Source organism: Agelaius phoeniceus, chromosome Z, assembly GCF_051311805.1.
Source record: "Agelaius phoeniceus isolate bAgePho1 chromosome Z, bAgePho1.hap1, whole genome shotgun sequence".
Taxonomy (NCBI): Eukaryota; Metazoa; Chordata; class Aves; order Passeriformes; family Icteridae; genus Agelaius; species Agelaius phoeniceus.
The window spans coordinates 69,609,524-69,636,081 of NC_135303.1; the positions used below are offsets into that span (position 1 = coordinate 69,609,524).

The 26,558-nt window shown below is 41.6% G+C and overlaps 2 protein-coding genes across 2 annotated transcripts in view; both read right to left on the bottom strand.

Moving 5' to 3' along the window:
* Positions 1 to 1,624: 1,624 nt before the first annotated feature.
* Positions 1,625 to 17,170, bottom strand: GCNT4 (glucosaminyl (N-acetyl) transferase 4). Its single transcript, XM_054652624.2, has 4 exons — positions 16,772 to 17,170; positions 13,026 to 13,223; positions 6,696 to 6,758; positions 1,625 to 5,249 (listed from the first exon to the last, which is right to left on the bottom strand). Exon 4 carries the CDS (start codon positions 5,246 to 5,248, stop codon positions 3,881 to 3,883), a length of 1,368 nt encoding a protein of 455 aa, XP_054508599.1. The 5' UTR covers position 5,249; positions 6,696 to 6,758; positions 13,026 to 13,223; positions 16,772 to 17,170; the 3' UTR covers positions 1,625 to 3,880.
* Positions 17,171 to 19,726: 2,556 nt separating this feature from the next.
* ANKRD31 (ankyrin repeat domain 31) overlaps positions 19,727 to 26,558 on the bottom strand; it is a 66,136-nt gene continuing 59,304 nt past the window's right edge. The window contains exon 24 of the mRNA XM_054652769.2: positions 19,727 to 21,329. Coding sequence (XP_054508744.2) covers positions 21,178 to 21,329 — 152 coding nt within the window. The 3' untranslated portion in view covers positions 19,727 to 21,177. The remainder of the gene's footprint in view (positions 21,330 to 26,558) is intronic.

A 26,558-nucleotide genomic window follows, 5' to 3' on the forward strand; every position in this document is an offset into this window, starting at 1 on the left:
TTCTGCAGTATCACTTCCATGACTGGAAATTATCATCACCAAGAACAACTCAGGTTCTGTAAAAACATCGAGTTAAAACAGATATTATACCTGAAATAAAACTCAAGGTCACACTGTAAACACACATTAGTGCACCACATATACTCCACATTTGCTGCCCAAATACCGATTTTCTTATGTTTATACATTATGATTTAAATGTCACAGTAATGACACTGTAGTCATAGAAATAGTCAACAGGCCAAGTCTGTTTTAATTACAATTACAGATTAGAGTCTAATTCCTAGTCCTTCCTTTCACATCCTTTTATTCCCATGCCAAAGAAAATGCGTAGTGAGGCATTTATGTTGGTATATATTATCCTCCGGATTACATGTCTAGCCTAATAAATTCATTAACAAGACAAGTAGTACAAATGTTGGCTCTGCATCTCTTTCACTAAAGCTCATTATTTCCTTTTCTTCCTTACTTAATTTGTCTGTGTTGGAATGCATTCAGCATTTTTGCTGTTTTCAGACACCAATAAAATGGTGGGCTGGACACGTACACCAGTGCTGACAGCCAGGAGCAGTACTATTGCTCTGCTTATGCATCCTTCCTGAATGGGAAAACTGGGTCACCTGATAGTCCAGATTCTCCACGTGACAAGCACAGGGCAGGATGGGTGGAAGAAGGCCAGCATAGTGCTTCTTCAGCAGACCAAATAAAGAAGAAACCAATATGTGCAAATATACACGTGCTTCAATATTGTGAAATAAATTACAAGGGGAATCTCTCAGAAGTGAGGAAAAGAATGAAGAGGAAAAAAGAAACAGTAAATCTAGGCTTTACTAAGGAAAATAAAACCAAACCAACAAACATACAAAGAAAACCACCAAAGAGACCCCCAATAAACCATGTGAGAGTAAATGCCTATAATCTAAGTTTCAGCCAAAATAAAACTTTTTGTTTTGCCATAAACTAGGTTCAGCCACTTTCCTCACAGAAAGGTTGTGTATCATGCCTTGGGTCCAGCAATGGCAGACTTATCCATGTAAAGAGCAGTGATGATGAGGATTTTACCCACCCCTGTAGTCTAATTACTTAACTGTGATCCAGGCATCAGTATGGCAACACTGCTGAATGCAAAGCCAAAAACCAGAGAGAATACTATTCAAAAGACACTTATATTTTGACTGTTCTTTTCTTTGGAAACAATGGAAAATATTCCTTCTTCTTTAGAGATCTGCAAAAGTCCCAGGAAAACCCAAGAAAACCAGCCCAAATTCAGTGTTGATCCTGTTGTGAGCAGGAGGCTGGACTAGAGGATCTTCCAGCCTCACCAATCCAATGACTAATTTTTGTGAACTGCCTTTCTACAACCCTGAATAGCCTTTAAAACTGCTTTCAGAACAGCAGAAACATCTAGAATTCATTGGAAAATCAGCACTTCATGAAGTGGCAGCTATGTCTGTACACTGCCCAATTCCTCATCTAGCAACCCAGTGGCTGATGCTGCCTCACACCGTGCCACATCCGCCCCCTCTTCTCTACCACCTTGGAAGAACGAGGTGCCTTCTTCCAAACTCGTTAAATGACAGGCATCATTCCAGCCAATTCAGTTAAAATACCACAAAGTTGCATGTTGATTAAAATCACACACTTCAATGATGTTTAATGGGCTGGTGGATTATTTTTATAAACCTATGGCAGATCAAACAACTACAATTACACCCAAATGGGTACATGTGTACATACATACATAAAGCCAGTTTAAATAAATACAAATTTTCAAATATATCATCAATTTATATGTACAGAAGGCTGTAGTTTGGCCCTCTGGGATACTAACATTCTCCTTTATTAACTTTTTAACCACATGAGGACTCTATTTTATATGCAAGCACTAATACATGAATCTATAAATACTACCAATATTTTATTTTCTACAAAGTATTTATAAACTACATCAAGTCAGGACAGCCTTGGGTAGACAGGGCATGTCACTGAAGTACACAACTCAGACTTTAAAAATAATCCCCATTCATTTCAGAAACAGTACATTTAAGAAATACTTGACCTGTGCACCCACAGACTCCATAAATAGTTTTGTGGATAATAAATTATCCACAAAATAAGTTAATACTAAATAATTAGTATTGTGCAACCAAACTCACAATACCTACAGGTTTCAAAGTGCTTAGCAAGACAATAGAAGATTATGGTTCCCATTTCACAATGGGAACAGCTGAAACAGAAAACTCAGGTGGCTTGTCTGAAAACTTACTGAAAATCATTGTCACAAATGTGGAAAAATGCTTGAGAATCCCAACTCTCAAGCCAATCTTGAGCCACGAATGACTTCACTGTGACTAAATCTATAAACAAAATCTGAGACTAAAAAACAACTTGGTTCTTTCAGCTCAAATAAGGAACAAAGATTTCTCATTGATATATGGTCATTACTACAGCAATCTGTAGGTCAGTAAGACCAGATACAGATATCCCAAAGTCACTCATGGGGAAAGGTCCCTTAATAAAAGACAGATGGCTAGAAAGAAGACAATGGCATGGAGAAAGCTAAACCCCGAGATCCACTGGAACCACCAAAACTGAACTTGTGGCAGAGCAGCACTCTAGGGAAACCCCCAAAATGCCATTTCTGAGTTGCAGAAGTTTCTGCAGAGACCACTGCACTTGCAAACACTTCCCTCATGCTGGAGTGAGGGAAGCCCAGCGGTGAGGAGGCTCCTGAGCCATTCCACTGCTAGGAGCCTGGCAGGGCCATGGCAAGCAGGGGCTGTAGGAGAATTCTAGCTCCACAGCTGAACAGGGCCAATTCAGGCACCTGTCAGCCTGGGATCACGGTAGTGCACAGCCACACGACTTGCAAAGAAACCACTTAATGCAGGGTCTTCTGTAATATGGCTATTCTTATGATTACTGCTCAACTTTGTGTGTTCAACATTCAACAAAGCACCACACTGCTGAACACCAACTGGAAACAGCTCTGTGTGTAGGGATACTGTCTCAAGAGGACTGGGATTTCACATAAAGATATTCCCAGAGGCAGATAGAAATGAAGATTGACCTCTTTTGGCACAAATACCTCCCCCACGTGGCTGCAGAGACTGCCCTTAGGGCAGGCATGCATCCTGCCTTTGGAGAAAACACAACTGTGCGCACTCAACAGTGCACAACTATTTCAACCAACTTTCACTGCTTGTGAAACCCACAGTGCTGGCACAGCACCTGACCACATGCTTTGTAGAAGGAAAAGCAACACCCAGGTTAGCTGGGAGAAGAGAACAATGGTACACACAATGCAGTATACAGGGATCTTCTTTCCCTTATATCATCCAGTCATATCCACATTGCAAAGATCTATGCAGCTCCCACAGATGAGAAGTGTGGAACTTCAGGTGGGGTCACATGGCTCATTTGGTGTTCCTGCTGATCTCTTGGTTTTTGCTGTGAGATGGGCACTTTCAGTTTTCCTGAGGTAGCAGATACAGAGGTCTTCCCTTTATTCCTTTAATAAAAGCAAAAGTGAAGGAAAGGAGAGGCAGACAGAAGTGCTGAAGTTTCTCATAAAAGATACAAACACACTTGAAGTAAAATACATTTCTGAAATACTCCACAGGGACAGAGAGCACAAGAGCCTCCAAAGGCAAACTTCACCATGTCAGAATCACCCTGAAGATAATTACAGTTTAATGTGGCAAAACAGTTAATCAGCGAGAAATTACTTTACATAAATAACTAGCCAGGCACCTGGCTCTGCAGGGCCCAGGGCGTTATCCAGAATGGACTTTTTCCTCCCTGCCATCCTGCAGCAGGTCAAGGCAGCAGGACTGCAGGTGCTGTGCACACAGCAGGGACAGCAGAGAACACAGCACTGCTATGTCAAGGCATTCGTAGAACTTAAGTGCAGAAAGTGCTCATCAGAGGACAAATGTACCCACTCCTTCTGTTGTTCTGCCACCTTTTCTGCCAAGCACTTTACCAGGACAGGATCTACTTTGGAGTCAATCTTGTTGGCAAACCAGTGTCCGTAATTCAGAAGCCACCTTAATTCTCCAGCCCCATAGATGCAGACACTGCGAAGGTGGGTACCAGTGCATGGAGGATACAAATAGTCTTCAAGATAATTCCATTTCACCAGACGAGTTTTGCTTTGTAAGTCTGTTACATCCTGGGATGACCTTGGAACTTCCCCAGGGACCCCGGGGACACGTACAAGAGTGGCCCAGAAATGTTCATCTGGAGAGTATGTGTCCCTTGACCACTCAAAAAAATCTTTTGCAAGTGAGCTTTCAAGGGTATATTGAATAAATTCTCGGCTTAAAACAAAATAGGCACTGCCTACAAATATCTCAATATCATGAGGTGGTGGATTCTTGGAAATGTTGGTTTTTACAGGCATCTGCATGTATTCATAAGGCACTTTCATAAGTTCATAGTGATAAGTAAATCGTTCTCTTTTGCTACTGCTTGGCTTTGAAGTTTCCAGCATGTTTCCTCCACCAAGTTTCTTCAGTTCAGCGACCAGTTCAAAATTTGATCTCAAAGGGAAATCTTGGCCACACAAATTGATAACATACTTCCAAGGAACTGGAGAGTCCATCAAATCAGACAAACAATTGAAATCTGCTTGCAGACGTGAAATATGTGCGTAGTCCACTGTCTCCAATTTTGATGCAATGAAAATATTTGGGAAACATTTAGCTAGATTGTTCAAAGCAGATTTGAAACTTTTTGCTGCTTTTTGATCATAATGGATGCAGTAAATATTTTGACGACTGTACAATGAATGTATGAGCCTTTCTACCATTGCTGCATCTTTGTGAACAACCAAAGAATAGGCAATTGGAAAACTCTCCTCCTCTGGAGAAACAGGTTTTAGCTGGTATTTCCTAAGTGAACGATACACATGACAGTCACTTGTCATTGCTACAACATCTTCATCAGCTAAATCAACTATTTCTTTTCTTCTTATTTCTAAACTCTTGCCAATTTCATGAGGATCTTGTTCATATATAGATGAACAATTAATTTCATACTGGAACTCATTTCTAGGGTATGAATATCTGTTTCTAACATAAGAAGAAGTGCTCAAGAAGTGCTCAACTAAGTAAATGCCTCTAGAGGGAAAAAAGTGTCTTTCGACATGGAGAAGCTTCAGCAGTGCAATCAGCCACCCAGTAACACACAGAATCAAGATCTTCCTTCGTGAGGGACATTTGTAGGACCATTTGTGTCTCTTCATTCTGCAAGAAATAAAGACATGGTGTTACTTTAAATCAGAAATCATCTCTGAAATCATCAGAGACCATTCCAACCTCTGAGAAAGATATGTGCACACCTGTCTACAGCATAAATACCACCTTATTAGGAAGGACACTGGTAATCTCCAGTTTCTTCCTAATCATAATTTTAAAATTTCATTCCCCTGAATTAGCTAAATGAAGGCAATAAACCAGATGATTTCCAGTCAAATAAGAATATCAGAACAAGACTCCCACTGTTTTTTTGTCAAATCTTTTTAAAATTTCTAATGAGCCACAAACTGAAGTACAGCAAACCCTGGATTGGCAAAAACATTGCAGTCATCCATGTGAGTAGGAAAGATTGTTTATTTTCCTGAGTAACTACAAGGCATTTAATGGGAGCAGCAAAGAGATGTCTTGTAAGTCTGCAAAGAATGTGTGCCTCATGGTAGATATTAGTATTGGTTTTTTGAAAAAGCATGAAACCGAAAGTTTTAGTATTGAAACATTGCATTCTCATTATCACAAACACTGAAGGTGGCTCATAAAGATGTTCAAGAGAAAATTAATTTCCTTCCTATCCTGTGCCAACAAGATCTGACAAGCCCAAAGTCTCCTTTGTCTCTTCAGATTCGTTCTGGAAAATACTTCTAACTTGCCATGAAGACAGAGGTGGATAAATACATAGCACTTTCATCCACTGGTATGAACATATAAAGGAAGTACCCTTCTGAAGGCAAAATGGGTGCAGTAGTAAGGAACAGTGCATCCGTCCTGCTCTCTGCCATGTGACACAACCTTGGATGTGACCACAAAAACACATGTGGCCCCTTTTTATACAGCATGTTATTTAAAAAAATTCCTGTGTAGCACATTAACAACTGAGTCATTACCACAATAAAAGCTTAACACAGAGATCCTCTTCCACATATCTTTGCTTTACTGGCTGAGTGTAACCAGCATTGTTCCCCAAATTAAAATTAGACCAGAATCACATAACAAGTGCACCAGTAAACTTAGCTCCACTTAGCTTAAACTAAACTCTACTTTGTTTTTAAATTGAACAGCTTCCACTGTTTTCTTTTGAATAGAAACTTTTCAGAGTGCTTCTAGAGCCAATAAAATGGTGGAGGCAGCAGATCTGGCTTAGATGCCTGAACATCTCACATATGTATGTAAAATGAAATACTGAGATGTGCATTCAAATATATTGCAAGACTAACTTGGGCATCTTTGGCATTCCCTTTGATGTCAGGTCTTGCAAGCTGTAGCTACATTCAAATTGCAGCTTGTCAAGGCAGAGCTTTTTCATTTGTCTCTTCTCCCTTGACTTTGCCTTTCCCTGTGCATCTTTGTCCTTAATATTTCTCTTCTAGGGCAACAGAAAGAAGGAAATGTTTTCTCCTGGGGGTTGCCAGGTACAGACTAGGGTCAGCCAACACATACCTGTTTCGTAGAAACCAAAGCTCAGCAACTCTCAGTAGGTTTTAGAAACAGCTTCCAGGTATGCTAAAAAAGAAAGAGAAAAAACCAGATCTCATAGAATCATTGAATAGTTTGAGGTGGAAGGGACCTTAAAGATAATCTCATTCCAAAATCTCTGCCATGAGCAGGGAACCTTCTCCTAGGCTTGAATAATTCCAGGGATAGGGAATCCACAGCTTCTCTGGACAACCTGTTGCAGTGCCTCGTCATCTTCAAAATGAAGTGAGACATTCATATCCCTATGAAGCCAAAAATCCCATATTCCCCCACAGCAAGCAGGTGCCTTACTTCATCTCTTCTTCAAATTAATCCCAGCCCAATGTCTAATCTGGGTTTCCCCTTTACCTACCTCCTTTATGTATCTGTGATCCTGGAATAAATCACTTTTGAAAACTGCTCCTAACCAAAGGCAGGTTTTCAGTCATATGAAAAAAAAAGCCCTGTAGAGGGGGAAACAGGTAACATGCCCTGGCTTTTTTCTTTGGAGGGAGAGGACCTATGTGGTGTGGCCTTTCTGTGAAGCCCACCCCATGCCTCTGCCCAGCGTCCCCCTGGCTAGCAAGGACAACACCTACCGCCCCTGCCTGAACAGGGATTGCCTAAATCAAGGAGTGAATTGTCTCTTATTCTCTCCTTCAAAAAGGCGAGTCTGGACAAAGAAAAAGGAGGGGAAAAATCCAACACATTCCAAACTTCTCCCTAACCTCTCCTATCTGTGTCAGCCCTGGCCAGCTTCTGCCCAGTGCCAAACATTCTGTTACTATGAAACCAAACAAAGTCATAGAATCTTAGAATGGTCCTGAGTTGGAAGGGGCCCACAAGAATCAGTGAACTACAACTCCTGGTCCAGCACCCCAGGAGTCACATCATGTACCTGAGAGCATTCTCCACCTCTGGACCATGGGAGTACTGAACTGTGTCAGGCTGGTGCTCTGTGACCCTTCCCTGGGGGGCTTCCTCCAGAGCCCAGCCACCCTCTGGGTGAAGACTCTTTTCCTTATACTTAACTTAAACTTCCCCCAACAAAACTTCACACTGCTCCCTCGAGTCTTGCCACTGAGAAGAAATCAGTGCCTATCCGTCTGCTTTCCCTCTCAAGGAAGCTGTAGGTCACTGTGAGGGCTCCCCTCAGTCTCCTTTGGGCTTAATAGAGCAGGGGACCTCAGCTGCTCCTCATATGGCTTCCTGTTCAGATCCTTCACCATCCTTGCGATCCCTCCTCCTCCCCAAAAGTTTTGTATCTCTCTTACACTGTGGCACCCAGAGCTGCCCCCAGCACTGGAGGTGAGGCTGCCCCAGTGCAGAGCACAGCAGGACAATCCCCTCCCTTGCCCAGCTGGCCATGCTGTCCCTGATGCCCCCCAGGACACGGGTGGCCCTCCTGGCTGTCAGGGCACTGCTGACCAAGCTCAACCTGCCATTGACCAGGACCCACTGGTCTGCTTCCACAGGGCTGGTCTCCCAGCCTTCTGCATCCCGGTCTGTCCATACATCCAGGCTTGCCTGTCCCAGATGCAGAATCCAGCACCTGTTTTTGTTAAACTTCATATGATTGGTGATTTCCCAGCCCTCTAATTAGTTGAGATGTCTCTGCAGGGCCTCTCTGCCTTCAACAGCTCCTCCCAGTTTAGTGTCCCAGTTTATATCTTTGAGTTTATCTTGAGTTCTGTATCCAAGTCATTAGTGAAGATGTCGAGGAGCACTGGCCCTAAGACGGAGCACTGTGGAACCCCAGGAACCACAGGTGACATGTCACCAGCCTGATGTCACCCCATGCACTTAACCTTTTGTGTCTGACCCACTGCATGACATATCCAGAAGGATCCTGTGAGAGACAGCATCAGAAGCTTTACTGAAATAAAAAAAGATCACATCATCAACAAGGTGAGCTACCTTTAGTTTGTCAAGCAGGAACCTCCCGGTATGAAGCCATGCTGGCTATGACCAATGATTGCATTTTCTTTCAGGGGGTTTTCAATAACTCCCAGAATAATCTTCTCCATAACTTAACCAGGCACTGGAGTTATCAGGGTCATCCCTCTTGCCATGAAGGAATTCTTCCTCATATCCAACCTGAACCTTTCCTGGTACAACTTAAGGCCATTTCTCATCCTGTTGCTCGTTGTCTGGGAGAAGAGACTGACCCCCATCTTGCTACAACCTTCTTTCAGGTTGTTGTAGACAGCTGTAAGGGCTCCCCTGAGCCTCCTCTTCTCCAGGCTAAAAAAACTCCAGCTCCTCAGTCACTCCTCATATGACTTACTTTCTGAACCCTCCATCACCTTTGTTTCCCTTCTAAATCATTTATCAGTATAAAGGTAATTTCAGCAAAACCTGCAATTTCTTGATGAACAGTGAGAAACTGAGGGATTAAATCTCTTGGGATAGAAGAGATAGGTGCCATCACACACCTCATCAGGTTTTGACTCATCTGAAAAACTTTATTTTTACCACTGCAGACTCAAAGCCCTACTCAGACATGGAGCTGTACTGTACACACCGTTCTCTCCAGAGGAGCACAGAATGAATGAACAAGGCAGATGAGAACAGCAACCTACTGCTGTCCAAAGCACCTAGCTTGGGTAGCACTGACCAGATGCTAACTCTGGTTATCTTGCCCACAAAAGCTTTTTCCTTAGGGGATGCCATGGAATACACATGCAAGGTTCCATCTTTTGTATCAAGATTTTATATTATGATCTTATATTATGAGCTTGGCATTGACATCTGGCTTTGTTCTGCAAAATATGTTACTTGGCTTTTCTACATGTGAGAAGACTCCTGAGGTATGCTTGTTCCAGGACTTGAGGAGGGGAGGAGCCCCAGGTCTTCACACACTGTAAGACTTCTATCCAGATACTCCCTGGGTTCCAGGGAGCTTCCAAGGGCTTCCACTAGCCCTTTCATGAACCTGGGCTCCCAGAGAAGTCCTCTTCTCCTGCCTCTACACCATCCTATTAATAAACCTCACAGATTTTACCTTCTCCATGGGTGCCAAAACCAAACACATCCGCTTGTATCTGATTAACAGATCCATTATCAGTTTATTATGTCAAAAAATCTGCATTTCCCTTATCACTAGTACTAGTAATGCAAAAAAAAAAAGAAAAAAGTCGAGGAATTGTCTCTCCCTTCACAAGGGCTGCTCACATTCAGAGAAGATGGATGAAGGTAAAGCATCCATCCCTCGAGACCAACAACAGCTCAGCCTCACAAAGACCATGACCTCACCTGCAACGGCTACTGTGTCAAATGTTTCTGAATCTGCTCAGGATTCAATCCCAAAATGAAAATGGGTGAAGTTGTCAGAAAAGGGAGGAAATCCTCTCCCCATGTCCTCAAGGCTTCACATGGGAGGACTCTGACTTCATGAATGTGGTAGCTGGGAAGTGACCCAGCTAAAAGCTTCCAGTCATGAACCTCGGGCATTAATTGCAACTCTTCTGATTGACAGCAAGGCTCTTAGTGTGTCTTCTGTGATAATGAAGTTTAAAAATGTTAGGCAAGGGTAAGGTGTGCTGCTAACATCAGATGCAAACAGGCTGGAAAACCCTGAACATGCTGCTCTCTGAACCATGTGAATAACTGAACGATTTTGCCTGTGATTGGCACCCCCAAAACACATGCACATTGCCTCAAGTCAATGAATGTCTTACAAACTCAATAGAAATACTTTCTGTTTCACTGTTTTCTGTTTGAACTGAACTGAGTTCTAAAAGAAATTCCATTTTGAATGAGAACGAAGTATTACAGAGGGCAGCAATCCACCTTTTGGCTTGTTTTACAGATTAGGGTATTTTCATCAAAATTAGGATAAATTAGAACAATGTTTGTTTCTTCATTTTTATCTTTTAATAACTAAAAAAAAATGTTCTTTTCTGTAAAAATTTGTAAAAGCAACAGTGGGACTTCTGGCCTGCAAGGCAGACCCTAAGAAGGAGTGATGATCTGCCTACCTGAAAAAATATTCTGCTGTTTCACCTGAGTGCTCTGTAACTTTTTCTGCATTCTGATCTAAATACTCTGGCTAAGGCCATTGTGCACTATCACATATTGGGTATCAAGGTAATTGCAAAACTGAAGCTTCTGATTCCTCTATTATTTAGTTTTTATTATTAATAGTTCCATAACATTGAATACCTAAGATGCTGTGGAAACAATACCAACCAGTGTAGGCAAGGTTTAAATTGGTTTTGAGTGTGCCTGACAGAATTTTCCCTGTATTTACCAAATTAGTGAAAAGTGAACCTTATTAACTGTGCATCATCTCAGTGCTATGCAAAGAAATTCTTGTGGGCCCGCTAGGGAACTGCATATCAAGGTGGTGTTGGACACCTCATACCAGTCCAGCATCTTTTCCCTGGAGGGAAGCAGACCACACATACAGAAAGGGGAGAGAAGCCTTATCCACCTCCCCATAAACACACAGGAAAAAAAAATAGGAATTGCTGTTGTTTTTAATTGGAAGAAGAACACAGCAGTTAGGTAAAACTCTACATTATGAGATGTGGTGGTCAAAATTGAAGAACCACATGTGAGCACATATATTAATTCATTGGGAATAACATTTTTTACAAAATATACCTCCATTCCTTCAGGGTAAAATCATGTTTAAACTATCACTCTTACTGAGAAACTATAGACCATCATATGTTGCTTCATGGAATTATAGAAACATAGAAATACATGGCTTGCAAGGGGACTTTTAAATGTCATCTAGTCCAAATCCCCCACCATGGGTAGGAACATTTCCACTAGACTTCTTGAGGTTGTCACATAACATCTAGTCATACTTAATATTAGGAAGCAGAACTTAATGTGGTGAATCTACCCAGACTACTTCTAGATTTGGGCTTGAAAAAAAAACCAGCAGACAACCTGTTCTGCATCCTAGTTGCTCTACTATGCATGTGAGCATAGTAGAGCATTGCTCTACTATGTACCTTGCCCAGACTAAGCATCTGATGCACTCTGCAGCTGGTGGAAAGATACCAGGAACTGCAAAGGATCAACAATTCATCCCAAAACATGAACTGTGAGATGGGCTGGACAAAGCATCCCTGGAACAACAAAGAGAAGCAAGGAAAAAGCCCAGCTTTTGCACCATAAGTGCCAGCTCTGCCAACCCTGCTTGCAATGACACAGCCTTGTTGCACCTCTAATGTGAGGAATTCCAGGGGTAGCAGTATCACACATAACCCTGATCCTCTGCCAGGAATACCCCAGCAGCTCCTCCATCCCAGAGTGGTACTCAGATGCAACGGAGAAAAGCCAAGAAGCTGCTCTGGCCAGTCCAGCCACTCAGTTCCAGCTCTCTGTATGCTCTTTAGAAAAGGCTAGATTCTCCTTTCCAGCTGCCTCCAGTGGCAATCCTCACAGTTTCAGTAAAATATCTTACATCAATTTCAGCATGTTTGTGTCCCAGAGATATGTCAAGGTAAGGAAAGTCAATGTCTCAGCTCTTTGGCCAGGAAAAGAGGCAAGCAACTTCTGCAGGGTCATGCAAGCAGCACAAGAGAGAATGTAATTCCTCTGCAACCCCAACTAATCTGAACTGCTTAACAGAAACTTTTCACAAAAGCTCTTTTACTGGAGGCCTGAAAAGTCTCTCAGCAAATCCCTAAGCATCCCATACTACTGTGTGATGCCAGTCAGAGGATTTGCAGCACTCTTAAAGCAGGAAAGTGTTCAGAAGGCACAGAGATAGTCAGTCATCAAAATTCCCAAGCCTGATGGTTATACATTGAGAATTTCAATTCTCTGACTTTGTGACATGGGGTTTCCATGCATGCCAAGTACATCATATACTACAAAGGCAGGAGTCCAGAAAACAAAGAAACAAAATCCCACTAACAAATACATACTCCAACAAACAGAGTTTAGTCCCTTCTAATTTGTCGCAATCTAGAGTTTAACAGCTTTTTTCCATTTCATATGGGAGTTTAAAGCATAGTACTACAGTGGAGAGAGGGTTAACCTTTAAACTATTGAATAACATAAAAATTAAACCCAAAGGGACAAAATTTGTGTTCATTGGCAAGGAGAAGCACTGTAAAAGAGGGTGGAAATTTCCTGTCAGACAGGGAAACAGGAGAAACTGCATGGCACTGCAGAAAAGCTCCCATTAACAGCTCAAAATACTTCTCCATTTCCTTCACCCTACCACCAAGCTGCCTGCAGACTCTTCTCTGCCGAGCCCCACTGTAAATCACTCTCTCTAAGTCATTTCACCCTGCAAAGTCACAGCTTGTCACATCAGTAGGACCTCATCAGAGAGAGCTGCAGACCTACCTCCTGGACTTTGCTGCGGTCTCTTCCCCTCTTTAGGATGCTCTGTCTCTGGAGATCAATATGGGTACTGCCAGATCAGTGGGCAAACCAAGTCCTAGTGTCTGCTCCATCCTGCCACTGCCAGCAGCCTCCACCAGTATCAGTGCTTCACGTGCGTATGAAGTCGGACATACAGAAGTAGTAGGGATGACATTATTTCTTGCACAAATTAAAAAAGAAAAGTGTAAAATGTTAGCTGAAAAATAGTGAACATGGAGGCTTGGTGTGTTAAGTCCCAGGGGTGGCTATGGCTGCAGTTCTGAACTAATAAGCCTCTGCTTTTTAGCTGGTTAGCTGGGAAGGTTTTATTGTTATTAAGCTGTGGAAGGCATTATCTGTATAAGAAGCATTTATTCTTGTTTACTCACATAGCATTTCTAAGCACCAAGAAGGCAGGGAGAAAGGAACACCATAAAAAGAAGAGATCACATCAAAGCAACCTAATTTCCTTCTCCAGCAGAGTAAAGAGGACTTGGGGAGAGGCAGAAAAGCACTGGGACACAAGGAGTCTGTCAAAAGCCTCACCAAGTCTGAGATGCATGTAATACTTCAGGTACCAAGACTCCAGGTGTGAGAGGCCTTGCTCCCTCCACAAATAAAATAGCTCTGACACTAAGCTAAGGCCAGAAGTTTGGGCCACTGTTATGAGACCCACAATCCTCATGATTCTTCCTGAAATTCTCTTTAGATATGATGGCTTGCATAGCAAGTTCACCTACACATAAGTACTTCATATGGTATACAAAGTCTCCAAGGCAAGAAATAAATTTCTGGGCTATTATATCTAACTTTTCTCGGTGTTATGCTTACAAAGAAATTTGTGGAATTAAACACTGTACTATTTGTGTATACCACAAACAACTATCATCATATTTTCCCTCAAGGAAAGCACTGCAGCAGTATTCCTAAGGCATATGTAGCATTGTCCTCCTCTCCATCCACTTTTGACCAAAATACACACACCAGCCTCCTCTTCATCACCAGTCTGCCAGATGATACAGAATTATAAACTGCACTTTTTTGACTGAAGTGTCACAAGCCTGAGTGTCATAAGCCCCAACAGGGCTCTGGGTGTCACAGATTCAAGGGCTCCTCCAGTCCTGCCTTAGCTCATTGTCCCCATCATTGCAAAATTATACAGAAATATCAGTATCCAGATTCCTTCATATGGAATATTAATACTTAATATTGGCGCACTCTGTTTGTATAAGATGCAATGTGGCAAGACAGTAGCTGGGTCAACTTTACCTCTTTTCTGGATGATGGGAGGGTACCATGGTCAAATATATAATGTGTTAGAAATTGATTTTAAAAAAGTTAAGAAAATGGGACATTTTCTGTGAGACAAAAGCTCCCAGCACATGCAAAACTGAAAGAGGTCTGCAGACAGCTATGCATCTTTTGAGTAAGATTTAGGATGCTGATTTGTCCCTGCTGGGAAATCAAGCATGAAGAAAGACCTCCCCCAGCAAACAACAATGCACCACAAAAACACACACAGGCCAACTACACTCCACAGTCAATTCAAAAGGAAAAGGTCTTTGACTGGCCCCAGGGAATCCTGCACAGGCCATGGGCTAGCTACTTGACCCACCAGACAAGCCATGCAGCAGTTGGGTATTACAACAGAGCCTGTTGCAGGAAGATGGGTGGATCTCTGACAGGCTGGTATCTACCCCCTCACCTGCCTTTATCTGGGTTGGGGCAATTAAAGACCTCCTCTTTCTTCACAGTTGTCTCTCTTGTACTAAAAGCAGAGTGATCTCTGCCTCGTGCCTGGTCACACTGCAAACCCTGGCGAAGCCTTCCTCGAGTGTTTCAGGGAGAGCCTGATGAGGCTTGACTTGTTGACAATTACGCAAAATGTACTCCCTTGCTGGATTCAGCACCCCGCTGTTTATGTTGCAGAAATGAGCTTTTTATGACTCATCTGGTACATTTCTTAGTTCCTTTATCAATATTTCTTGGAAGACCTCAAAAGCTGGAGTCACCATATGACTCCTGATGACTCTGTAGCTGTAACTGCTACGTAAATGCTTTAAGCTTAATTCCTCTGAACTTACCTGGACTACTCATTTCAGATACAGTCTCCTGCGTTTCAGCAAGGCATTTATAGGATGGTCACAGCCAGCCTGTTGACTGACTAGAATAATTTGCACATATTAGGCCATAAAATAGCATGCATAGTATAGGTTAAGAACCACAAAACTTACAGAACCTGGCACATATGCAGTTTTCAGTGTATGGATCCCTTTCTTGGGGGTCTGACTACCCAGGGTAATAACACACAGAGGTGCCAACCCAAGCAACTGAAATTTGAATGTACTCCTTATCACCATTACTGCTTTTCAGAAAGTTATAATCCTTAGGAATTACTAATTTATACTACACATATGTCAAAATGCATTAGCCAGGTTTGCTGGTAATCTTTAAATGCCTTTACAGCTGGGCAGCATACAGAAAAATACATGGAAACTGGGCCAAAACCCAACACTATCAGATGTATAAAACCAGAAACCACAGTTGTACAAATGTTGTAGCATTTCACTTCCCTTTCTATGATCATCTCAGAAAAGCTATGTGCATGAAAGAACAACCACATCATATTAATGGAGCCCATCCAGCCCAAGATGTTGTCTCATAGTACTCAAGAGCTGATGCTTGGAAACAGGAGAAAAAATGAATACTCTTTAACATCTCCACATGTCCTTTCCAGATCCATTTCCTTACAGCTTTGAAGTTTTCAAAGACAGGTTACAAATGTCTGTTTCTTATGAAATTTCGAATTCTTTCATCCAGTCATTTTTGGACCTACATAAGCTTTCCGACTCGCAGACACCAGGGAGTGTGGGGGTGGGGGGGTAACACACTACAGCTCACTTGAGTATAGTGTAAAAACCCACTGTCTTGTACTTGTTTTCAATCTCCTGCCTCCCAGTGTCACTTGACTGTTGTAATTCTCTGGCTGAAAGAAGCAAGCCGCTCTTTCCTGTTAATCACCTCCACATCAGTAGCAAGTTTATCTACCATCTCTACCCCTCAGCTGTTTCTCTGACAAATAAGCAAATGCAAAAGGATTACTACTAAGGAAATTCATTTATGCAAAAAGGCTACTATTAAGGAAACATGCCTATCTCAAAATGAAACAGGTTGGTTTATGGATTAGATATTTGGAATGAGTCAGAGGATGCTCAGTGGAGCAGATCCTTAGGTGGGACACAGTGCAAGTCCCCCATAAGGTCTTCTTTTTCTAAGCCTTATTCTAGCATTAGTAAATCTGTTCACCCAATAATAAGGGACAAGCTGCTACTGTCTCTCTTCGAGAAAAAAAGAAGTTCTGCCAGGTTCTTCCTATTGTTACTTTCTGTTTCTTCACAAGGAAAAAGAACCTCTTTCCATAATAAAGAAACAACAAAGTGTACTTGGAAATTTGAACACAGCTACATGAACATTCTGAACAATTTACTGGGAAACGAAAAAATGCCAACATCACAGCAACCCCGATTCCCCCTACCAAACCTTATTTTAAGTTGGTGTAACTGTTGATTCTGGAGAGAAGGTTACGAGGCTACGACATCTGGGTACACCGCTTACCAGCCGGGCGGCGGGCAGGTGGGTGCCCCGGTTCCGGACACCCGCACCCTCTTACTGAGACGCAAAATCCCCCCGTAACTAACTTTTGTTAAAGACAAACAGCACCTTCTTACCGGAGCTCTCCCCCAGCACCGGCACCGACCCTCCTCCTGCTGCTCGGGCCGCCTCCAGCGCCGCGCCCGGCCCGGCGCTCTCTGCCCCGCGCAGCGCCGCCCGCTGCGCTCCCGCGGAGTCGCACAGTGCCGCCCTTTCCTCCTTCTCCTCCCAAACTCCGCCGCCACGGCCGAACATCCAAATTTGCGCCTACAGCGAAGCCGCCGGGAGCAGGGCGGGAGCTGCTGTCGCCCCAGCGCCGCTCCGCGAAGTTAGGGCTCAGCTTCGCGGGCCGGGACGTCTCGTTGCCGCTGTCCCGGGACGTGCCCGCCGGTCGCGCACTCACCCGAGCGGATCGCGGCCGTCCCGGGCCGGCGCCCGGCTCGGCTCCAAGGGGCGCTCTTGTGTGTGCGGGGCGTGTGATGGGTGTGCGGCACAGCATTTTCCTCCATGACGTGAAGGAAAAAAGAAGGGCAGCCGCCCGCCCCGAAACCTGGCAGGCAGCAAGAGGAGGACGAGTGGGAGGTGACGGTGAGGTCCCCGCCAGCACCTGGAGCGGGAGGAACCCGCCGCCTCCACGCCGCCTCTCCGGCAGACGCGGCACCGACTTCCCCACGACTCCCCATCGGGGGCGGAGCGGCCGAGGAGCTTCCCAAATACTACAGCCGGCTCGACCGGGCGGCAAGACGGGGCTGGGCCTGGGCTGGGGACTCGTCCCCAGCCCAGGCTCCTTGTCCTCTTCTCGGCTGCCCCGGGAGCGCACAGCTGTGGAGAGGGAGGGGCTGCTGCGGTCCCGGGGCGGGTGGGCACCAGGCGCGGCAATAGCTGCAGCTCTGAACTAATAAGCTGCACCCTGGCATTAAGCCTCTGCTTTATAGCAGGTTGGTTGGGGGCGTTTTATTGTTTTTATTTAGCAGTGAAATAACCTGCCGCTGCACTGGAATACTGCAGTTCCCCAACCGCTTCCAGGATAAGGCCGGTGTTTTAAGGTCAGGCCGAGCTGCTGGCTCTGCTCGCAGAGAGCCTCAGGCCCTTGGTGCACCGGCTTGGTGAGAAATGTGGAAGACGCCACAGCACTGGAGAGCATCTGTCTGCTGCTGTAGCGCTGACCCTGCAGCTGGGCACTGCTGTGACAGCTCAGTTTACGGCTGGTAATTGCATAAGCCACTGTGACCAAGTTATATGTAACTGGGTGTTGGCGCTCTCTCCACAGAAATGCGTAAGTGAAATCGGAAGGCCACAGATGCTGGAAAACTCACCTGTGGATTACTCTGCAACACAAGTATTGGTGTAAGTGGTAAAACCTCCTGCCACAGACAAAACCAAAGCTTTGTTTTAATAAAAACAAACAAACACCCCAACAAAAAATCCCACATCCATAAAAACATAGAGATACAAAAGTCACTTAAAAAGTTATTTGAATCCTGTTCTGAAGTCTCATTCCTTAGAAATGTTTGAATCCCTTCCTGTGTCATGTTTCTCTTGATATGGCCAGTAACTTAGCACTTCAAATGTCAGATCATCCACATAATTTCCTACCCAACTAGCTAACTAATAACTGGTGATAAGAATAAAGGGCCCAAGTCTCATGTAGGCAGTTGCTCGATCTATTGATTTGAACAGAGTATTTTCCTCCAGTTTAGTATCGAGGTTTGAAGACCAGAAAAAAAGTCTTTATATCATCATGACAAAACACTTGCCAACTGCAATTGCTTCAAGAATTTATCCAAACTCCTATGGCAACATTATTCATCCTTCTTCCTCCCCCTTAGCTGCATTTCCACCATCAAAACCCCAAGTAGTATTGCCTTAGAGTACTGTAAATACCTTTCACAAGCTAGCTTTCATTCCCATTATTCTCTTCCCTGACCTGCTCTGCTTTGCTTGGCAAGAAGGTGAAATGTTTTGTGTTGATCCTCTGCTTAGAATGACTAGCTCTCTCTGCACCTGCCTTTACTTTTTTCCTCTTCTCCATGCGTTTCCCTTGCTTACAGAGTTTCATGACCTCTGACCTGTTACTCAGGAGGTCACACTGGTTCCTGCTGGCCTTAAAATCAATGGATGGATGTATATTGTCTGCCTCCCAGCTGCTTATCTTCCTCTTCACTCATTCTTTTGTTTTGAACCTTGCATTCTTCCTTACTGGTATTAATCTCTCCACCGATTTTTTTTTAATTCCATGTCAGCAATAAGTAAATAAATAACTATGTGGAAATATGAATCTGAATTTTTGGCTTTTTGCATCACCTTTTTATCCTTTTATTCCCCATGTGAATAACAACAGTAGTCAGAATGCCAGGAGTTTTGTCTTACTATTTGCATTTTATATTCTTTTTTACTTTAGCCTGCACCACATGAAGTAAATGCTAATTCACAGCCTAGGAGTGGAGAAGAGGTCTACTAAATAAAAAAACTGAATTGTGAAAGCAGCAGAAGGGGCTGGGAGGGGGACCTGCCACTTGTGAGTAGAAGCTTTGTTACTCTGCTGCAGTTAGCATCACTAACAGCTGCCCATCTTTGACCGGTGACAACCACTGATATTTTTATGCAGAGGTACACTTAAAAAGCATAAATTTAAACTGAGAAAACATGGTGGTTAAAGTTTTTTCTCTCTTCATGGATCTTTACATTAAAATCAAAGGACTCCAGCAGGGAAATTAGAGAATATTCACAGTTTTAAGATTTGGGGAGCAGAATCCTCCATTTGTTAGTCACATTAAGCTATATGTTGTCAAGCTAATGCCTTTCTCAAGATGCTTATATACAACTGAAAAACTGAAAAAGGCCTCAGTGGTAGATTAGTTTTACATACAGCATCTGTAAGAGACAGTGGTTTTCATGTATCACTTTGCATTTTTACCTCTTTGCTCAGCTTGCTCATTTAATTTTCTGTCACTGTATCTTAGGATTGCCTTAGGTCATGTAATCACATTAATATAATAGACCAAAAAAATGTCAAATTCTCCTGGGTTTTGTACATTAATTTTATTAGACATCTTGCAACAAAGAAAAAATGTCAAACAAACATGTAATTCAGAGGTCATTTTAATAGTCAAATACCTTTTATTTCTCAGTGAAAGGGCAGTATTTGAATGAGAACTTCCTTTGAAACAATATGCCTTCAGGTTTGTTTTGCTGCTGCAGTTGTGAGAACACTCCATCTTCTTTCTTTGTGAAACTGACTTTACAAAATACCTGTCACTCAGCAGCTTTTACCTTTTCTGACTTCCAGGCCACTGGCATTTCTTTATTCTTTACAGCCCATCAGGCTACGACTGCTCATGCATCCTAGGGCATAGTACTAGCTCTCTGCATATCAGACACCTCTCACTTCCCTAAACCAACTTCTGTTTAAGACACTAATCAGATCTTTGCAGAAGAGCTCTTCACACTCCAAAATAGCTTACTATGTATTAACAGGAGATACTTCCCATCCTATTCACTGGAGTTAGGAGTAGCAGGTACTATTATTCCATCTCTTCTTATAATCCAAAGAACGAAAGAGCAAGAATATCACTTGAATGCAGATAACTCTCTTAACAGTCAAAACTTACAAATATGCTGCTAAAGCAGATTCAAACATTGTAAAATTAAAACAAAAGAAATCCCTCAGAGATTGGGATGAATATCTGAGATGCTGTTACCTGGAAAAATTCGTGTTCCACAAACAGGCTAATTTTCCTGTCATATGCCACCACATTTTCTGCCTATCAGAGAGATTTGGCTGGAACATGAATGGAATTTTCCTGAGCACTTCCAACAGCTAAGATTCTTCTTTTAACCTCTCTGAGCACTTGCTCCTCTTCTCAAATGTTTATATATATATATATATATATATATATATACACATATATATGTATGTATACACCACATAAAGCAATACTGATGATGATTTCCAAGGCTGCTCATCTTGATTTTTTGCCTAACCTAACAATTTATGTTACTACACAAACACGCACTGCCATTTCTGATAGCACATCCTCAGCCACAGCAGTTCCAGGTTTAGGTGTAAGAAGTGACTGTGAGTGCTGATGCCTGTCTGTTTCTGTCCTGTCCCAGCAAGCATGGGCAGTTACTTTAATCTGAAATTAAAACTTAATTTTAAAAAGTTCAACTTAAAAAGTTCAACTTAAAAGTAATCAACCTGGAATATAATTCACAATGAGCATCAGTGTGTAAATCCTATCTATTTCCCCATTTCTTAATCTTGCAGTACAAGAGTAAATATTACTTAGTTCTATACAGTTATCTTTGCCTGCTACTAAGTACTTCCCTGTTCCTCACTTACCCAAACAAATTTTCCATCATCCCAAGTGCTGGACAAATAATTTATCAAAATGACAGCAGCAAAGTACTTAGTTCTAAAAGCTCAAATGTTTACTTTTAAGTGATGGAAAAGAAAAATGCATTAGCACGCAAGAAGTCTTTAGAATCCAAAATCTTTGCATTCTTTGTAGAAATTCCAGTGCTTCTCCATTGCAGAGCATGGTAGAAACTCCTCTTTATGTGCCATTACTATCTCATGGAATTGAAGAAAATGTGTCAGGCTTTCCACTGAGTTGAACTGGACAGAAGAGCCTGGTGAAAATGAATGCAAATGATTAATGGAAAGCAGTCACTGGCACTATTACCTAAAAAGGTATTTGCAGTTTGTCAGAACCTTGCAAGTCTTAGTGATCCCTAAGAATCTGTAATGTGCCCTAGGAATCTTGTGGGGTAAGACTTACGACATCTTACCAGTATGTCTCACTCAGACCCAGTCCTCAATGAGACAAGGGCCACACTACACCTCCTGGTGCCCAACCTAGGAAGCTAGCCATCCCAGACATCTCCAATTATATAATAGGAAAATGCAGTTGTTCTTCAGTACTGCTTGAATTTCATGTAGTATATCTACAAAGAGGCATGTTCATTGTACTTTCCCAAAATAAGGAATCTCTCACAGAGAATGCCCATCGTAAAACAACTTAGTGAAAAGGTATAAAGTGCCGACATGTACAGAAGAAATTGCAGGACTGAAAATATGTATTTTCAATATTTGAGTATCTGCTGGACTGACTTAACTATTGCAATGCATAAATTTAAAGCACTTTTGTCAGTACAGTAGAAGGTGAACTTTTCTCACTGTTAAAAAACACTAACAAAGTAACATTGTAAAGATCCACCAGTGAGAAATATTAGAAGACATTGATCCATAACAATACAGATTCCAAAATGCACTCGGAACTTCAGATTTCAGAGTTACTTGCTTTCATACATCTTTCATCCCCGCTTTCTCCCTTCAGTATCCTTGCACAAAGTAACACAGCTTCTGAGCTGCCACAACCAGCCCAATACAGAAAACTGCCACCGAGGGCACAACTGTTACACATAGCAGATAGTGTCAAGAGAGAGAACTCTCATGAAAGTGGAGACCATTTCTGTTTAAAAACAAACAAACAAACAAACAAAAAACCAACAACAAAACCAAAACAACAAACCGCAACAAAATATTGTGTCCAAGCAACATTCAAGTGTCCTCAAGAAGCAAACCAGGATATTTATTTCAGGATTATTAGATCAGTCAAGATAAATCCTTGTGAAGAGGCAGAGAAAACATGTTTGGAGTGACACCAGTTAGCCAGTTAGCTTGTGCTTATTACTGGGCTATCATATGCCACCCCAAGAGTCTTTCTTTGTTACTACCACTTTTCATTTCTGTCATCTCCAGCAATTCAAAGAAGCAAAATAAATTCACTGAATGGACAACATCATTGGTGCCAGTGCTAAAACAAACAGTGTCATATGCAGGTGTTAGACCTTTTAATTCCATGTCTTGGTGATGATTTCCCTGCCATTTCCTGAGTTCCAGGAGCACACCAACCAAAGCCAGCCAAGTAGCAAATTGCTACTAGAAGAGAGAGGTTGGTGTTCAGAGGTGCAAATAGAGTCTTGTGTGTCTTACAAGCTCAGTGCATGTTCAGTACACATAACACAGTACATAATGGAATAAAATGTATGATCTGATATCTGGAATATATTTAAGTATCACCGACTGCAACAAAGATGGGCAGGCTGCATATCAGACCTATGCAGAAAGTTACATCACAACGCTCTTCACGCTTATGAAGCAGCAGTCAGTCACACCAGAAGAAGCCAACTTACACACTCCTTTAGAAGTGATGTTGTAAAGGTACAAGGAATGCTTGGATAAAAAAAACCCACAAAATAGTTTTAAAGACAACTTCAGGTAAAAATGATCTTAAAGTATGCCTGGGATTTTTTAAAAAGAAAATAAACTGGCAGAAACTGAGATGAAACATTTGCATTAATGCTGAGTATAAAATGGCATGATAGGCATGATTTCAACCTGCTCTAGTTGAAAAAATGCTCTTTTTTTGTTCTGAAATATCCACATTTTGTATGTAAGAAGAAGGAAAATTCTTAGCAAAGCCTGTAACTAATTTAACATCCTGTATTGATAGATTATAATTAGAGAAAAGATGCTATTTTCTTACTTTGGAAAGGCTCTTCCTGTACTGCAATGATTTAACTTACTGACTAAAAATTCTCAACTCAAATGTGAATTGTAAGAGAGATAACACCAAATACATATATTGAAGTCACCTTCTTGAGCAGCAGATAACAGCTTTCTTTGTTGATTCCTTTGTGTTAAATTTATGTTTTACCTACTGGCTTAACATTTTGTCGATTAAACATCACTATTCTACCATAAGTACTTTACCTAAGTGAACAATTAACATATCTAATCTCTGTATTCTCCATCTCTCAGTAATTTTAGATAACAGTCAACATCTAGCAAAACCACAGTAATTTATACATCCTAAAGCAGCCTTTCTCAGTTCTGACACCAGTGTTTGATAAAAAAGTTTCTATATCCCCAGACAGTAATTTTCCCAAGTAGGTATGAATCAGTATTTTGGCTCCCGTGTTTCTTCCTCTGACACCAATGATTTCTTTTCCTTTGCATTTTTCTTTCTCAAGTCTTTCTCCCCTTTCTCTCTCCCTTTGCTACTATATTTAATCTTCTGATACCCACTTTGATGTTTTCTTCCTGCACTTTGCTGACTTTAACTCTAATCTCCTTTAAAAAGACTGGCAGTTTAGAGCTGTAAGCAGCCGAGAAAGGTTCCTGTACTGTTATCCAAAACTCAGTGCCTCAGGTACAGAAGCAAACTTAGTAAATTTAGACACACAAGCAGGGCCTTTCTCTGCTTTTCCACCCTTGCTGTCCCATTCTGTCAGCCTTCTATCATCTTCAGGAACAGCAAGATAAAGTATCAATATCAGAATGAGAGGTTTTTTTCCAGAAATATGGGGAAAACACACGTTGTCTCTTGACAGCTTTTCCATCCTGCTTATCAATATCCCTTCTGTCTTTGAAGGCATCCATTTTAGTCTTACAGTTTTGAAACCATGCAAATATTTTCAACTTGTGTTTCTATTTTGTTGCATCTCTAGCAGTCCTTGTCCGCTGTGGCTGTTATGAATCTGAAAATTGTACTTAAGGAGAATTTCCATTAATGGCTACTACACAAATGTCAGACTATAATCTCTAGTTGCATAAGCGTTTGTCAGTGAAGAGAAAATTGTCACTTCAGTGCAGAGTCACCTTTTTCTGATCATTCAAATAGCTCCTGGAAGATCAGGCCTTAAAAATCCCACTAGTATCTACCATATTTTTCCCAAGCAAGAAAGTACAGGAAGTATCCAAAAACTGGGTTATGTATTTTACAATTATCTTACTGGTGTAAATTATCTGTAAAATAATTTAAATGCTCTTGCAGTTTAGTCAATATATTTGAGTAAATTTACAGTAAATCCAGTTTAAATGCTACGATAAACCACATAATGATGATTATCAGATCTGAGGGAAAGATGAACTGATTTGCAGTATGTGGCAAAGCCACAGGAGACTTTATTCTTTTGAGACTCAAAAGGATCTGGTTCAGCACAACTAGCCTAGACACAGGCTACAAATGCGTAAACAAAGAGAAGATCTAAGAACAACACACTTAAAGGTGACAGCGTTTGATCTAAACTGCCACAGCGGAATATTAATAGAACAAAAATCTGTCTTAAGTGCTTTCAAGTTTCTTGGGCCTTATTCACACTCCCCTCAAGAACTTAGAAAAGATCAGTCACAACCCAAGAGTTCCAACAGGCATTGTCTATTCAGACCAAGTAAGGCCTCAGAAATGAAGCCAGCAGTTCATATAGACAACATTTTTGGGCCTTCTGAATCTTTAAAGAAAGGCTGCTACTGGACTGAGGCACAATAATTCTGCCCATGCTAGTGACAATTTTGAAAATAACTTTTCTTTTGGATTAAGTGTTCCCATTACCTATTACACTGAACCTGGACACTAGAACCTGGATTAACACCTGAAATTTAATAATTAAGCTGAAAAGTTCACCAGGGCAGTTCAACACGGTACTGGTTCATTATATTCTACAATTATTCAGGAAGAAGAAGAAATCTCAGTTAGAGGAATGTGAGCTTTTGTCAAGTTTAGACCAAAACTAAAGCTTTCCTATGCCTTATTTCCCTTTAAGCCAGACACACGGCCTGGTACATAAAGCTCTTTTTCTCTCCTAAGATTGGAATATATCAATGGTTTCGGTTACAGACACATCAAGAACTTACTTCACTTAATATTTTCCTGAGACTTGACTGAAAGCAAGTAACTGCCTTTTGTGTTCTTAAGGTTTTTAAAACTTGGCATTCATGATGTATCAAATGGAAAGAAAAGCTGGTCGAGACCTGGTATTTTGGAAAAAGAGATGTGTGTGGACAGATTGCCATTGTAAGACCAGAACTTTATCTTACAAAACACAATATTTTCCCAGTAATTTAATTTTTTTTTTCCTCTAAATGCATTAACTTTTTTCAGGTCTCTCCAGAGTTCTTGATTCACTTCACATGATATAGATGTCAATTCTTTTTTTCTCTTTTAAATGCTGGAGTCCACAGTCTCTGTCCTTACAAACCAATCAGTAAGGAGACATCTTCTTCTAATGAACAGATCAATCATATCAGTCAGACACCTAAAGTTAAAGTGGTGTCCACCCACTACAAGATACAGGCTAGCAGAAATTTTGACTAACTGCATTTTGATCCTTTGTGTTCATCTCCATCCCAATGCTGAAAGTTCCTTTTCCCCAAGAATTAATCTATCAAGTGACCTAAATCATGCACACTGCATTTTTTGCATTGATAATTACAGAAAAAAAATCAAAGGTTATTTATAGCATCATATTAATAAATAAATAATTTCAGTTTGGAAGCTCCTTAATGGACTATAATGACCAGGTCATTCATAGAACAGCTATAACAGTGTCAGAAGGACATAGAGCACCTCCTGATAGTACCTTAGTTTATGGTTTCTTTCTTCACATATCATCCATGATGAGTCATGGATGATCTATAGGTTCAGTTCACCATCTGCCTATAACTGAAATCTGTATAGCAGTAATGTGGAATTTAATTCATACTTTCACAATTCATTATTTCATTCCATTCCTTCTAGATAAAATTGTATATTTGAGAAAGAAACATTCCTTTCTCCACTCAATAAAGGATAGTATTCCTCAGAAGTTCAAGGTCTGTTTATGTATATTGGCAAAAGCAATGTCATAAAACAGAAAAAATACTAGGTGTTTAGAATGATTCTTTTTTTTAACTGCTCCATAACAGTGGCCTTTCTTGTTGCACTGTGTCTGCATAGTAAAAGGACTTGCAGGTATGATTAGAGACCAAGTATTCATGCCTTTTATTCTAAAGCATCAGTTTCAATGTTTATGCTG

Excerpts from the sequence above, each read along its gene's own strand:
- GCNT4 (XM_054652624.2), bottom strand. The coding sequence starts at position 5,248 with ATGAAGAGACACAAATGGTCCTACAAATGTCCCTCACGAAGGAAGATC.